The following is a 17,574-nucleotide window of genomic DNA, read 5'->3' as shown; positions in this document are numbered from 1 at the left end:
CATTATTAAAAACAAAACATCAATTATTCAATATATATTTTGCTGTTCATTTAAAAATATTGTGCTTATCATTTGATTAAATTTTGTTTAACATTTCAATATTTTTGTGTATTTCATATTAATATATTATGCCTAACGTTTTACAATATTAAAGGTTATTAGTTTGATATGATACTGTCATATTTTATTATATTTCAATATGTATATATTTTAGTATCATTTTAGTTATTCTGTATAATCCCTGAACATTTTAGGGATTCTACATAATCCCTGATTATACAAATTCACTGTAAAATATAATGGACTAAGACCATTTGTTTATTTCCTGACTTTTTCTGTCGTTAGAAAGCTATCTTAGTGACGTATATCTCACATATTCGATGTATTTCGACGTGAATTAAATCATGTTACTTTTTCAGTTAGTTTTAAATAATAATCCACTTGTATTTTTGTCCATCTGATGAGTTAAGCCTTTTCCAACTAATTTTTATAGTTCGTTCTTTTGTTGTACTTTTATACCACTGTCCCAGGTTAGGGGAGGGTTGGGATCCCGCTAACATGTTTAACCCCGCCACATAACTTATGTATGTGCCTGTCCCAAGTCAGGAGCCTGTAATACATGTACAGTGGTTTTCGTTTGTTTATGTGTTACATAATTGTTTTTCGTTCATTTTTTTTTACATAAATAAGGCCGTTTGTTTTCTCGTTTGCATTGTTTTACATTGTCTTATCGGGGCCTTTTATAGCTGACTATGCGGTATGGGCTTTGCTCATTGTTGAAGGCCTTACGGTGACCTATAGTTGCTAATGTCTGTTTAATTTTGGTCTTTTGAGGATAGTTGTCTCATTGGCAATCATACCACATCTTCTTTTTTATAGTATTTCTTAAGATAAAAAGTACATAAAAAAGGGGGGTACTAATTCGGTTATACAATGAATGTAAATATTGGACGGCCACGAAAACTTATCGACAGTTTTACTAGCTAATTTAAAATTGTATAATAATTCTTAAACTTCCGTTCGTTTCTTAACATTTTTCCGTCATTACTTTCGTTACAGGAAATATCGACATAATTTTATATCGAATTAATGACTAGCCATTCTCGTTAAATCTTATACGATGTTGCTGATAATTAGCTATAATAACAAACAGGACGACTTTAAAAAGCATGCGATATAATATAACATCTCATATGATCGACTTGTTACACAGATTAAAACCATTTACTTTCACGAAAATATTTAAAAAAAACGTACTGCAACAAATATAAGATATTGTGATAGCAAACTCATGATACAAATATATATGCAAAAAAAGAAATATACGGACTATTCCTATTATTATGTATCAGTGTAAATGTTTCAAAAGCAGAGAGAAGGGAAATATTCTGATAAAATGGACCAAACACAAAAACACAGTGCGTGCTCAACAAAGCATAGCGTATAGTAAAGTATAAAAGTACGAAACAGAGGAAACTAAATAAATCTTTACTCCTCATTATCAGAAAAGAGCATTTAGTTTGAAAACTCAAAAGCTAAATTCTAAATTAATGACTGGAATTGATAGGAATCAAATTAATCATTTTTTCCCTTTCTATGTTGATCCAGATGCTACATATGTCTACAGTAGTTAGATCGATTGAAGCTCTCCATATTATATAATCTTATAAACTGACAGCTTAAACTGAACACTTAATTTCAATTTGGTTAAAACTGTTCATGGTGCTATGACCCTAACTGACTGCCATTGGCTTTACACTATTACATTCCTCATTAAAGCAAACTTCATGGCGTGCAAAACGGTCATGATGAATGTCTGCGTCTTGGTTGGAAAAATACGTCATTATCAGCTGTATTGGTTTGAAATGAATCAGTATATTAAGCAAATGATAACAAGAAAATTCATCGAGGATAAAAACAATTTTAAGACAAAAACTTTTGTTTGGTTTTAGATCGATTGTTGTTTGTGCACTGCAAGAGTGAATTGTCTTATGTTGATAAAGACTTTCCGAATTCGTAACATCCGAACTAGTCTACATGTATGATGTCGAATTTAAAATAAAAATTGAAACGGAATTATCATGTTTGCATTATCCCATTCATTTTCAACAGTTTATGTAGAACAACGAAGGATGTTGTACACCTATACTTTTCAATATTTAACGATAAGATTTATAAATTTAAGCTTTGTGAAGCGGTTTCTTTACAAAGATTAAAGTACGAAGGATCCAGATCAAACGAGAAGGGAGGGACGACTGATTGGGGAGGGTCTTTTGTATTGCCTTATTGGTGAGATATTTAATATTTGGTCACTTGAATGTTTAAAAGTAATCGAATTTATTACCAATATATGGAGTTATATAATCTTTCGTAATTGAATTCAACGTTTGTTAATTAAAACTGTAAAATTAATTCTCATTCTAGTTGACAACGTTACTTTTTTGAAGTATAATAACATCTTTTCTACGGAATAACTCGGACTGTAAAGGAATTTACTTTGTGACAACAAAATGCTATTAGTTTGTTTACTGCATGATTAAATCTTCTTGTTTAAGCACTAAAGCCTAATAGTTTGAAATTGGCGATGAATGTTTCCACCGCTGTAATCCAATTTTTACACCATATGACACAGGGTGAAAGGACATAAATTGAATCAAATTCATTTAAAATGTCGTACAACTGACATATGGCTACTGTGATAAAGACAATCAATAATGTTGTTAAACGAATTGATATTGTCAGAACAAGGAATATAATTGTTTGTTTTTGACTCGTGGTTGGTAGTGTTTCTTAAGGTAAATTTAATGGGGTTACTTTAATATAAAAAAAGAAGATGTGGTATGATTGCCAATTAATAAGACAACTATCTACAAAAGACCAAAAAGACACAAACATTTACAACCAGTATACACGTGTTGGTAAGAACGGATACAAGCAGCAATACACCAATCGAATAGTAATATTGTGTACTTGTATGCTACAAGACTACAATAAGTATGGTCAACGTCGTGTGATGATATTTAAATGCACATTTTGTTTTGCTTATATTGCTACGGTGCTGTCTCGCCTATTACATGTACTGATCAACTCCTTTATCCGGTATACAGTCACAAATACAATGACTGTTTACCTCACTGCAGATTTGAATATTTCAACAGTTAATTTTATAAATAGCATCTCTTGTATAGTTCAATTTAAAGATATAATTATTATGTTTAAAATCATAGCTACATATATAGATGTCAGCTACCGAACTAAAAGCTTTCCAGACGCAATAGTTTCTATGCGATATACAATTACCGAAAATGTTCCAGAAAGAAGGAAAATATAATATAACATTCTAAATATATCAGTATATAGGTTATAAACGAGCAAATTATTCTTTTAAAATGTATGACATGTTAGTAATCTATAAATTCTATTCAGATTTACCGCATTAAATACATAAAATAGATATTTTACCTTCCTCTTTGTTGTTTTGCTATCCGGATGATTTACAGCTAGTAATACAAAGTTTAATCATCTCTTTTTGAATTGAACACGTTTGTGTAAGAATTATACTTTCCCTAGATAAAATTAAATATTATATGATCCTAATATAGATCAATCATATAAGAACAGTTCCGAAAGGTATCTTAAAAATAAGATACAGCGATTGAAAAGGGGAATTAGAAGATACAAATTGGCTATCAAAACCATAACTCAAAAAAAGGAGAGTGAGTTTTGATCAAATGAAGAAAAAAACGAACTGACACTGTACTGGTACACATCACGTTGCTGTGACGTTCAAATGAAACCTGCTTATATACGTGTCATTCGGGGATTTCGAAAACAAGAAAGATCGACTGACAATGTGACAAAAAAATTATATAACATATATGTTTTATAATATTCAACCATATCACGATGGCATAAGAAAAACACTTTCAACAAGGTTTCTACAATGACACCAAGTCCCGGTAAAGTATGTGTATGAACTTATATTAGCGGTTCTGTACAACAATAGACGAGAGAAATAGAAACACATTCACAATGCCGACGCTCAATTAAACAAAAGCATGATTAAGTTTACCTTAAATAAGTATAATTCTATCAAACGAATGAAAAATTTGGAGATAAAAGCTGCAGTTAACAACTGGTATCTCTTAGATAATAAACATTTTAATCTAGAATAATGTGGTGTTTAATGATAATCATCATATTAATTTACAATTGGTGTGTTGTCCAAGTTATCCGATCGTGTTCATTTTAACGTTTTTTGATGACTAAATACAAATTCAGAACAGTAGGATTGTACATATTTAACTGGAACTATCACTGACTTTATGCATTTGAAATCATTTCATGTACCGATTTAAAACAAACTCAATGCAATTTGTGTATAATTCGGAGTTTAGTATATGACTTCCATTATATCGCATTATATCTAACTTACTTGTTTAAGGGCATGCTGAACGACTCCCCTGGGTGTGGGGGTTTCTCATTCTACATTGAAGACCCATTGGTGGCCTTCGGCTGTTGTCTACTCTATGGTCGGGTTGTTGTCTCTTTGACACATTCCCCATTTCCCTTCTCAATTTAACTTATAACTCATAAGCCTACCACTGGGTTGAAATCGCTGACAAGTTATTCCCCAAAAGAGCATCCACCTTTCTGTGATAGATGTAATGTAGCATAGCAACTTTTCATTAGACTAGACTAAGTGTAAAATATCTTTCAATTTTTTAACGGTGCATGATAAAAAAAAATTCAAAAGTGGGACGATGTTGTACTAATAATCGTTCATTATTTTGTATTCAATTTAATAGTGTTAGCAAATTTGTAGAATTTCAAAAAATAAATCAATCAATTTGCTGTGGGTACATGTATTTTTTAAGCGAACAGTTGTAAAGAACGAATCCTAGACGATGTTTTATAGCCAATGAGACAACTCTACACCAGAGACCTAGAGGACACAGAAAACGATGTTTTATAGCCAATGAGAAAACTCTACACCAGAGACCTAGAGGACACAGAAAACGATGTTTTATAGCCAATGAGAAAACTCTACACCAGAGACCTAGAGGACACAGAAAACGATGTTTTATAGCCAATGAGAAAACTCTACACCAGAGACCTAAAGGACACAGAAAACGATGTTTTATAGCCAATGAGAAAACTCTACACCAGAGACCTAGAGGACACAGAAAACGATGTTTTATAGCCAATGATAAAACTCTACACCAGAGACCTAGAGGACACAGAAAACGATGTTTTATAGCCAATGAGACAACTCTACACCAGAGACCTAAAGGACACAGAAAACGATGTTTTATAGCCAATGAGACAACTCTACACCAGAGACCTAGAGGACACAGAAAACGATGTTTTATAGCCAATGAGAAAACTCTACACCAGAGACCTAGAGGACACAGAAAACGATGTTTTATAGCCAATGAGACAACTCTACACCAGAGACCTAGAGGACACAGAAAACGATGTTTTATAGCCAATGAGACAACTCTACACCAGAGCCCTAGAGGACACAGAAAACGATGTTTTATAGCCAATGAGAAAACTCTACACCAGAGACCTAGAGGACACAGAAAACGATGTTTTATAGCCAATGAGAAAACTCTACACCAGAGACCTAAAGGACACAGAAAACGATGTTTTATAGCCAATGAGAAAACTCTACACCAGAGACCTAGAGGACACAGAAAACGATGTTTTATAGCCAATGAGAAAACTCTACACCAGAGACCTAGAGGACACAGAAAACGATGTTTTATAGCCAATGAGACAACTCTACACCAGAGACCTAGAGGACACAGAAAACGATGTTTTATAGCCAATGAGAAAACTCTACACCAGAGACCTAGAGGACACAGAAAACGATGTTTTATAGCCAATGAGACAACTCTACACCAGAGACCTAGAGGACACAGAAAACGATGTTTTATAGCCAATGAGAAAACTCTACACCAGAGACCTAGAGGACACAGAAAACGATGTTTTATAGCCAATGAGACAACTCTACACCAGAGACCTAGAGGACACAGAAAACGATGTTTTATAGCCAATGAGAAAACTCTACACCAGAGACCTAGAGGACACAGAAAACGATGTTTTATAGCCAATGAGACAACTCTACACCAGAGACCTAGAGGACACAGAAAACGATGTTTTATAGCCAATGAGACAACTCTACACCAGAGACCTAGAGGACACAGAAAACGATGTTTTATAGCCAATGAGAAAACTCTACACCAGAGACCTAGAGGACACAGAAAACGATGTTTTATAGCCAATGAGAAAACTCTACACCAGAGACCTAAAGGACACAGAAAACGATGTTTTATAGCCAATGAGAAAACTCTACACCAGAGACCTAGAGGACACAGAAAACGATGTTTTATAGCCAATGAGAAAACTTTACACCAGAGACCTAGAGGACACAGAAAACGATGTTTTATAGCCAATGAGAAAACTCTACACCAGAGACCTAAAGGACACAGAAAACGATGTTTTATAGCCAATGAGAAAACTCTACACCAGAGACCTAGAGGACACAGAAAACGATGTTTTATAGCCAATGAGAAAACTCTACACCAGAGACCTAGAGGACACAGAAAACGATGTTTTATAGCCAATGAGACATATCTACACCAGAGACCTAGAGGACACAGAAAACGATGTTTTATAGCCAATGAGAAAACTCTACACCAGAGACCTAGAGGACACAGAAAACGATGTTTTATAGCCAATGAGAAAACTCTACACCAGAGACCTAGAGGACACAGAAAACGATGTTTTATAGCCAATGAGAAAACTCTACACCAGAGACCTAGAGGACACAGAAAACGATGTTTTATAGCCAATGAGACAACTCTACACCAGAGACCTAGAGGACACAGAAAACGATGTTTTATAGCCAATGATACAACTCTACACCAGAGACCTAGAGGACACAGAAATTAATCTCTACATGAATAGGTCACAGTACGGTTTTCAACAATGAACAAAGTCCATACCGCAAAGTCAGCTATAAATAGGCCCTGGAATGAAAGCATGTGTTATCTAAATAAATGAAAAAAAACTATGGTTCTAACTTTATTATCTCATTGACATCAATAATAAACAATATATCTCTAAATAAATAAATTAAACGATAAATGTATAAATAAAACTATAAAAACGGCGACAGCTACTTAATAGTAGCCCTCTTAACAAGATTCCCTGGTCTAAAAATAGGTTTCCGCGACAGGAAGTAGCATCTCATTGGTTCTGGTTTCCCTTTCATTTGAATTGATCCTCTATACTGCAAATCAAACTCCGGATCAAAACATTCTTCAGTTTGCAGAAACCTACAGAGAAAAATCGAAGTCAATGACATGTATATTCTTCCTCATTTTGACAACATTTTTCATTTTGACAATAATTCACATCTTGTTTTAATAATCAGAGTAAAAATGGTAGTTTCGCAATATTCAACACGTTTAATTGAATCTGCATACGGGCATATAAAACCAACTCAGATTATTCACTTGATAAGAAGGATCAAACCAAAACATCACAATTTTGAAATTGAAAATTAACAACAAGAAAGAAAAAATCGTTTATTATAACTGTTCGTATAGACGTTTGTTATCTGTTCATTTGGGCCATTGCTAAACTATATAAACATTAAAAAGGAGAACGATTATCATAGTCGTTTGTATTCATTTGGGTCAAAGTTTTCAACAGGAAATGAAGCGACTTCCTGTTTAAAAGAAGTTACTATTTTGCATTGAGAACGAGTGGTAGATACCATCAAATGTATTTAACATAGTTTCATTTACATTTAACTATTCTATCAAGGAAGGTTTCACACAATTACAACATAATAGTTGAATACAATTTTATTACTATGAAACCGCCGATTACCCACTGAATAATTGTATACTACAGAAGTTAACAGTAAATCATGTATAATATTGCTTTTCATTACAGCATGCGATCGATAGAGAAACGCTTAAATAGCAAAAAATATTGGAACTTTCATCTCCTGTTCCCTGATGTGAGAAATTACCAGAGCGACAGGGAAGCAGTTATGATGCATGTTATAACAAATTGCTAACTGTACCGTGTTATTGCATTTCTTTGATATCTAACTGATATTAAAACTCTGATCGTTCATCCCACACGACATGCAATGGTAAAGGTCGTCTGGTTTGTACGAATTTTATTTACTGCTGATTAACCCTTTTATCTGCTCTACTGTGACACGAATGAATAGTTTCATTTACAACTAAATAATACATTTGACAATGAATTAACTTATTGACATATAATGCTTGAATACAATTGTTTCTTTGCAAACACATTGTGTTGTATCAATGAGGTCATAAAAGACACTGTTAATAAAAGAAGATGTGGTATGAATGCCAATGACACAAATATCTACTAATATAGACTAAACTAAACCTCAAAGATGTAACAAGAAGCAAATATCGATCTCTTTAGTTAGCGACAATGAACAATTATAATAAAATGTGATAATATACAATTTAGAAACCAACAGCATGATCTATGCTAAAACAATAAACAAGAAAGAAGCATGACAGGCAGCGACTGGATTACAGGTTCGTGAATTCATAGTAGAGAAACACAAACAACTATATAAGAGCAATTAACCTACATCAACATAGAATGGTGATGTCACAAAAAAATCGAACAACTGTAAAAATCAGACTGGTATTTAGCGTTATAAACAACTAGCAAACTGACAAAAGACATAAAGTAACAATCTTCGAGTTCTCGCAGCTACTGACAGTTAGTGCAATAATATTTAAAGATTTTAAACAAATACAGAAACTTTGTCATATGGTTTCTTGCTGAAAGTTGTCTCATTTATAACAATCATACCATAACTTCTTATTTGACTGTATCATAAGTTTGTTATATTGTATAGAGCGACCTCTGTCGTTTAAAGGAATAACTTTTGAATATTAGATCATGAAATTGTAATAAAACTAAGATTACAACTACGTCTGTCAATGTCGAATTTAGATGCATGGCTCTAATGTTCTTTTAAGGCACTTTCAATGTTTATGGCCTCACACATTTCATGGTGCTATCTTTTGAAACGTTTGATCAAAGCCTATCTGATGGAAACCCTACTTTTGGATTGAAATCTAATCGCTGATTTATAGTTTGAAGAATGATTAAAATGCTTCTGTTTTTCTCTACAAAAGGTCTGGATCTATATAATATGTTCCTGATGATGACTTTGTTGTTTGAAATATTGAATTTCTATTAAGAACAAACATATGTATGAAGTAAGGTGTGTGACGGCACTGTTGTATATCAACCGGACCAGCGACATTCTGTCATTTGTAAAGATTTTTTTTTAAGTACAACGTATACTAAATTTCTCGAGCTCTCTTTATATGTATGTGTCAAAGACAAAAGTCATTTTGATAATAAGGGAATTTTACAATAAAATGGTAGATGTTTCAAAAGACACTAAATAGTGGCGAAATAACGTTTTCCGCTTACATTTAAAGCTTCTTTTTTTGTACATATAAACTGTAACAATGAAATATTATGCTCACTTGTAAGCCGACTCTGAAACGTTTATCCGACCTTTGACTCCCGTTGTTTCAGTTCTGCTGGTAATATTTACAGTGTTTCCAAACAAGCAATATCTGGGCATGCGCTTTCCAATTACTCCAGTCATAACCTCACCAGAATGAATACCGATGGTTATCTGTTCAAAAATGTAAACAATGATAAAATATCGAACATTTTAAAGAAACAGTTAAAAAGATGACACCATCCCTCTCCGAAATGTATAAGTAGAAGGAAAGCAAATCTCTAGTCGTGAAACTTACATGGTAATGAAAACTTAAAGACCCACACATTAATACAAAGGAGATACAGAATTTAAGAGAACTTAGAAGTATTTAAGCAAGCATATTGTTAGCCCTGGCCTTGAAATCCCAAAACTTTGGAGTCAGTTTTTTGTGCTCATACTCCAAAATCAACCAATCAAAATGCTGGATTTCATGTTTCGAGCATAGTTTGAGCACTTAGCATAGTTGTATGACTTCAACCCCTGGTCGACAATTTAATATCTGTAGATGTTTTCTTAATGCTTTCCTAGAAAAAAAACCATTTCTACATTTTAAGATATTAACATACCATCACCCTATCACCAGTTGGGTCTATAATGTGTTTCGATATCGCCATCATGTCCAAAGCAAGTCTCGCTATACTTCGCGCATGATCTTTACATGCTTCCGGAAGTCCACTTACTGCCATGTATTTATCACCAACAGTTTCAACCTTGATCAGAAATTAATTATACAGGTATTTTGATGAAAGGCAGAAGAATTAAGTAAATCATTTTGAAGCCTCTAATGGGTATATCTTTCCGATTTTTTACTTTATAAACTTTTGTGCATGCTTTAACTTAAAAAAATGAATAAAGCAATTTGAAGATTACTGTTAAAAGTGAAGAATTTTTGAGATCGTAAAAAAATATAACCGAAAGATTGGAAGTTATAAATCTTTTTGAGAAGAAGTACCATTTTAAATATTACCTTGTATACATTTGGATTATTCTTTAACAAATCATCAAATTTTGTATAAACGTCATTAAGATATTTAACGATTTTCATTGCTCCATGCGCGTCCGAGTGATTCTGACAAAATTCACTGAATCCAACGATTCCACTAAAGAGAATTGTGACACTTTCGAATTTGTTTGCAGGAACTCGTCTTTGATGACGTAATTCATTTGCAACAGAGGCTGGAAGAATGGAATACATTAACCTGTAAATATATAATATAAAATGACATGGCTTATTCAATCATGAGCAAGTTAAATATCATAGGATAAAGGAAATTAAAACAAAACGAAAATGAATTATAAATATAGTGCGTTTTCTCTTTAAATGCATCGTTTCCTGTTATGTTCAATTTTGCTGCACATAATCTAAAATATGTTCTTCTTTACTTCTTATATTCTGGTATTAAACTTTCTTTTTATTACTTCTGTTTAGTATTTTTTAAATTATATATATTACTTAGCAATTTAGTATTAGCAAACAAAAAGTCATACTGTTCTCTGACATAGGCAATTCATGAGCAAATCAATAAAACCGACATCATTCAAACATTTCTTTTTAAATATTTCACATACTTATCTGTTTTCGCTTTCTCATCCTCTAGTTCTCTGTGTGTTTGTTGCAGTTGGTCGTTCAGAATTTCCAGTTTACGCGCCAGTTTATATTCTGCTTCAAACTTTTCAGATAACAACACGAGATCTCGTGTGGCATCATGAAGTGGAATGTCGCTCAGATATAAGTTACGCCGAGACAATTCATCCAAGTTAGCGACACTAGGCGAGCACAAGAATAACATACAGTTAGATTCAGTCACATGAATCATTTGTCCTTTGAGTCTAAGGTGAGAGTGGTCGTTTTGTTCTTCAATATCATTATCTATGTACAGTCCACTGGAGTCACCACCAATAGAAGACTTTGTTTTTAAAACGTAAACAGTATTGATATGGGAGAGTAAATGATTAAAGTAGAAATCCATGTGAGGTCTCACCATGTCAAAAATCATGTCAATTTTGGAGTGGCCTATTCTAAGTTTTGGTATGACCCTCATTAACGATGTACCAGCTTGTTGAATAATCATATTTTCATCGAAGAGAACGTGAAATGGAAACGCCCGACAGAATGTAGCAGGACTTATTTTTGGGTCCATAGAAAGATTTTGTTCGTATCCTTCTATTTCGGAAACGCTTGATCTAGCGTCTGTACTTTTGTCTGTTATAGCAAACTGCACATGGTCGCATTCTTCTCCCTTTGTCTGAATAATATCTACATTAACCTCACCGTTGTGTAATTTTAAAGCTACTTCTTTAACAATTCCAATTACGATTGGTTCTAGACCGTCACGTTCTGAATAGTAGTGCAGGACAGTTGCTCCATCTGATTCCCGCGTTGTACAACGGAATGACGGAGCTCGCATACCTGGGTAGATTGTTGCTAGATGGTCGTGAAGAGCATCGAGATTTTGTAGGAAATCTTTCGTGGTTCCACCTAGAACTTGTAAAATGGTATCGTATCCTGATTCTTGGCAGAAATCAAAAAACATTTTGCCAAATAATTCCAGGATTTGTCCTGCGGGAATGTCTGCAATAAAATCAAGAGATAAATGTAACTATCGTGTGATGCATTTTTTTCCCTCAAAAATATACCTATTAAGAGACTTGTCAAACCTACCTTCATTTACACAAAATATATACAAGTGAAGCGGTTCATTCCAAAATGCGCTATATATAATGCCAAACCTACATAAGATCTGCATTGCAACATTGTAACCAAGTCCTAGTCAAATGCATGGAGATGTGTTTAAAGTTTACATATACATGTATGTAAATCATGGTCAATGACATTTTGAATACATGATATCATACTAAAATTAACCAATTTGAAATATCGTATATTTGTTGGCAATAGTAATCTCAAAAACATTTCAGACTTTGATGTTAACGTTTCTTCGTATTATACTAAAAATGGGAGGATTTTTCAAAATTTCATAAAACTTTTGATATCTTATTCAGTTTTTCTTAACAAAGTTTGAATGTGTTTTTCAGGTTATCCGTATATTTAACAAGACATTTATTTGAGACCAACAGGCTAACATAAACTCATGATAAAAGAAATAACGCGTTTCTGGTCATGCATAAATTGTGTTCCATTCATTTTATAGAAGAAACCGATAAACATCGTTTTCCCGCCTAAAATTCTTGTTTTCGAGAACTTTTCCATAACAAAATAAACACACGAACCTTTGATTATTTTCCCATAATTCAAAAGTTTTATACACTTTCTATTAATTTTTTTTTAATGAAAATGTTGCTATTTTGAATTTTAACAGCAGGCAAATTTATGTGAAAACTTATATTTACCGCAAGTGTCTTACTTTACTCATTGAAGTCAGTTATTTAAAGCTTAGATACTTATAAGCCTGATATATCTGATGAATTTATAGATGTTTTATGTGACCTTTTGTGAAAGTGTGTGTCATCCTGCCAATTATCAAACTTCTTATTCTATTCACTATCTATATAGTTTGTTGAGTACCGTTCGAACACTTTACCCCTGCTGTTAAAATCCAGATTCACCGTGTCATGAAGACATAATCTGACTCAAATCGCTACTTTTCTCCTTTTAATCTTAACTAGATAATTTATCATATTCATATCACTAAGAAAAATATACTTCCGATCTTTGAAAAGTAATATAAAGTGCAGCAGTTATCCTTATCTGTAAGTAAAAGTTAAACGGTTATCTCTCTTCTGATTAAAGGGTATATCTGAGACAATCCCCAGGAGTCTTAACGTGTCAAACTTAATCTTACTTGTCATTTCGTTATAACGGATTCGACTAGGCTTGCTTTTTGCATTTAAAACAAGTGAATGAATTATTTTTTTGTTTTTCGCCAAACAAAATTATCCACAAATTTTATAAGATGGTTAGTCTAAATATATATCTGAAGCTAGGCGTTTAAGAGATTGCCTTCGTCCTCGATATTAGAAAAGAGAAGCGAAAGACGCCAAAGAGACACGTCAAAAAATAAACTGACAACCAAATGGCAAAATAAAGAAAAATCACCAAAAGCCAAACAACAGTACAAGAAACACAACACAGCAAAATACACGAACCCAACCAAAATCCGAGGTTGATCTCATGTGGTTTGGGAGTTTTAGCAGATCCTGCTCCAGTTGTGACACCAGTCGTGTTGATTATGTTACGTTTTTCATATATTATTCTTTCTTTTACATGCGCGATAATTAGTCGACTTAATTCCCGTGTAAATTGATAGAAATAATTCCTTACTTAATACTTTAGAAGCTGCTCCAACCAAATCATAGGACAAAGAATCCTCATATACCATACGGACGAGGAAATGGCCTTCCATCTCCAACTCGGCTTCTTTTCTGAAAACAAAGAAGAACAACACATAAACAAATCTAAATGAGTTTAGTCTCGAGATTTAATGAAATGACCGGAGGAAGTTTCCTTTCAATCTAAAAATTCGAAAAATAATCTTTAAAATCATGTGTCGTTCATTAGTAAGGCACACGCTTAATTTTGTACTTTGGCATGTGTAGTAGGATAATTTAAACAATTTATTAAAGTTTAGAAAGCTGAATGCTGAAAAATTATAATATAGACCGGTAACTTTGATGAAATATCGCTTGAAATAAACGAGCAGTTAAATTTTTAAACGAATTGTTGTTGATTAACTTTGTCGATTCAAGATGTCACAAAATTGCATTGATATAAATTTCATCTCCTACATCTAATTTCCTAATGCATGTAGAACAAAACTTTGGTAAGTTTGCTTGTTTTGTTTGTATATTGTAAAATCATTAGGATAACACCCAATTAAATTCAAATATAATATTTTCAGATTAAACTATGCCTATATAAAGTGTTTACAGATGTCAATCTTATTTACAAAGCTTGTATAAACAATTATACAAACAAAGTGAGCAAGCCAACCAAACTTTTACTTTGCAAGCATTAGGGAATCAGCTGTAAAGACACTATATTTTAACTTCTGAGACGACCAGTCCTTGCTCTTAGCCTCCTATATGTCATATGCTTAAGAAGACAGCATATTACAATTTTGAAGTATTTTTATCAATTAAATCTGCATTCCTTCGTGAATAATATAACATGGAGATTTCCTGCATACATTTAACAAGTATAATTAATGGTAACGAACAACCATTGCACATACATAAAATGTACATCTTTCAATTCAATCAATTTGTTTTATTCGGTTGGTATTTCTTTTCCATTAATCAGCATACAAACTAATTTGATCATTTGCTGAAACAAGCAGATTTGAGTGACAAAAACATTGAAAAAGCAAAATGCATCTCATTTTTACAGTTAAAAAAATGTACCAAAAATGTAATAAATAACGCTAATTTGTCTTTCTATCATTGGACATCGTTATAAATTGAAATCTGCAGCTGTTGATGTTACTGATGAATGTGTGTGATTAAGTTTTTAACCAAATTATTCAATGTGAGATTAGATACAACTTTGTTAATGTCAAACTATCTGTCATCCACTGATCAGTTCCTTTGTCATCTACTATATACATGACTTTGTACTAGGCATAGCTTGTGACTTGATATGTATATATAGCTTGTTAATATTTTCAATTGCAATTCTTTGTGGTTTTTTTTCCATAAGAATTTGCAAAAGATTTTTTTCTCATTGAAATCATGAATTTTCACCCTTCAAGTCATAACACCAAATCAAAAATAAATTACATATAATTGAATATGTTCAAACACTCCTTCCAGGTTTACAAAATGAAGCCTGACTAGTTCATGATTTTTATTCGTGTACATACTTGATGGCTTCCCATGCCTCTTCACCAAACTTCCGGAGAACCAACAACTCCAAAGCATAATTGACGAAACCATACTGAAAGGAATTAAATATTATAGCTGTAGGTACATGTATGAAAGTTTAACAGTACTGTGAGCTTCTTAATTGTATTATTGGATGGGTTATGCTATAAAAACATCACAAAGCACTGACAGATTTAGTTCGCAATAAGAGGAGTTGATACGAGTTGCATTTGTAGAATAGCTTGCAAAAAGGCTAGGTTTTATTGCTTGCATCCCGATTCGTCTGAAACAGTAAATGCATCTCTCTGATCTTTTTCAACTGCTTCGGACTTCTGTTGTCTTTTTATATTGTACTTTATATTTATCATTTTGGCAGCCAACTAGATACAATACTTACAATACTGATGTATTCGATGTGATGTGGGGGTATACATTATCCTCAAATCAATTTAAAATCAAACAGTAATTTACATATAAGATCTTTTGTGTTCTGCAAAAACAGTTTAGTTATGAGATTTTTCAATGTTATAAATATTCAATAAAGTCAAATTGACGATCATTTTAACTTAGATTGAGCTTTACTTTACATCTTTGATTTAAATAATCATCTGATTTCTAGTTCTGACATGATTTAATACAATCCTGTGATCTTAAGGTAAAGTTGTAACCCTCCTTATGACACATACTCATAGCAATAATCTGACCAAATAAAATAAATCACAGGCTTTTAATTTTTAAATTTAATCAAATTTTTACAACTTATCCGTGACTCGATTGACAAAAGTGACAGAGTACTTTCTTAAAGAATTTAAATGACTTTGATGACATAAATAACAATTTAAATGCGGGTTCAATTTATTTTAATATGTACCCAGTGATGGAATTAAATCTTTAATAAAGCTTGATATTTACATTTTCTATGCTTAAAGTAACACCTTTGAAATATCGTTTAATAACATTAGAAAAATCTTTTACAATATGAATGCATGTTACATTTTGTATGCGACTCAGATATGATATGAATACTACATAATTATTGCATGAAGTCATATATAACGATCTGTAATAACCAGGAAAATATTGAATCTATTAATAAAACTACAAACCAAATCTTTAATTAAGACAAACAAACAATGGTTTTCCGTCCTGATAAATACAAAACAAAACACTATGATCACAAAAGACGAGGATAATATGTTTTTTCCCTCAGCAGCATATCGAAATTAGATAAACGATTGGATGTCTATAAAACGTATTTCGTTAAACTAATTACGTATTAATATAATCTTTACAAAGAGTAGCATGAATTAGTTAAGAAATTAGAATAAAACTTAACTTAAAAAGCTATATAAATATAGGAGTTAAAAGAGATCTTACCATGATTTGGTTCCTTAATCACACGCCGTGTATCGATCACTGGTCTAGGCTATAAACATTATACAGGTATTCACCATAAATATACACAAGTACTCTCAGGGATATAAAATCTCCCAATAAAATGTAAATACTACTTCTTGTTTAACTATGGAGGTCAAATTCTGCAGAAGAAAAGCTCTGTGTAAACTAAAGGCTGACGATATTGTAAACACTGGTTAAGGTGCGAGAGGATGAAAGCTAGGGATTTAAAACCAATTATATATACAAATCTTAAAGCGGAATGTAATTACATCGGACAAGAATTTCTCTTTGGATGATAACCAGGGGTTTGTATATCTTTCGTCGCTTGTAGGTGAATGGTTTTATAAATATAGTACAAGAAACTGAAAAGCCGTGCGTGGCTTAACTGCTTTGTAATGTGTCAGGGAGCTGTTTACAGATTTCACGCGTACATCTGAAGAGAACAGCTCAGACAATAAAAAGAACACTACGAGGCGGATCTAAGGATATGGAGCGATGGACCTTATGAAGCTCCATGTATGGTTAATGCATAGTATTTTTACAAGTCAATCCCCCGACATTAACTTATTGGTCCCCAACCTACTCTGTCCTTTTTTTTAGTCCTAGATCGCATCTGACGGAGAATAAGCGACGATTTTAGGATCCAACAAGTAATCAGGGAAAGTAAATGTGTAGTGTAAAAATAATTACAACTGACCACATATGCACGTTTAATCTGAGTCAGAAGTTCATAAACTGCGAAAATATATTTGCATTCA

At 32.8% G+C, this 17,574-nt stretch overlaps 1 protein-coding gene across 1 annotated transcript; it reads right to left on the bottom strand.

Annotated features, from left to right (window-relative positions):
• Window positions 1-7,079: 7,079 nt before the first annotated feature.
• LOC134696277 (guanylate cyclase soluble subunit beta-1-like) lies at window positions 7,080-17,091 on the bottom strand. The gene is made up of 8 exons (XM_063557975.1): window positions 16,796-17,091; window positions 15,418-15,491; window positions 13,881-13,981; window positions 11,168-12,170; window positions 10,566-10,797; window positions 10,165-10,308; window positions 9,576-9,730; window positions 7,080-7,346 (listed from the first exon to the last, which is right to left on the bottom strand). Exons 1-8 carry the CDS (start codon window positions 16,796-16,798, stop codon window positions 7,187-7,189), a joined length of 1,872 nt encoding a protein of 623 aa, XP_063414045.1. The 5' UTR covers window positions 16,799-17,091; the 3' UTR covers window positions 7,080-7,186.
• Window positions 17,092-17,574: the final 483 nt, after the last annotated feature.

Source organism: Mytilus trossulus, chromosome 14 (assembly GCF_036588685.1).
Source record: "Mytilus trossulus isolate FHL-02 chromosome 14, PNRI_Mtr1.1.1.hap1, whole genome shotgun sequence".
Classification (NCBI taxonomy): Eukaryota; Metazoa; Mollusca; class Bivalvia; order Mytilida; family Mytilidae; genus Mytilus; species Mytilus trossulus.
The sequence above is the reverse complement of the archived record's forward strand: the minus strand, read 5'-3'. Positions and strand labels throughout refer to the sequence as shown.

Coding starts and splice junctions, on each gene's coding strand:
- LOC134696277 (XM_063557975.1), bottom strand. Junction 12,171..13,880: donor AGCAGCTTCTAAAGTATTAA/GTAAGGAATTAT, acceptor ATTTTATTGCAG/ACATTCCCGCAGGACAAATC. Junction 7,347..9,575: donor GTTTCAGAGTCGGCTTACAA/GTGAGCATAATA, acceptor TTTTCTCTGTAG/GTTTCTGCAAACTGAAGAAT.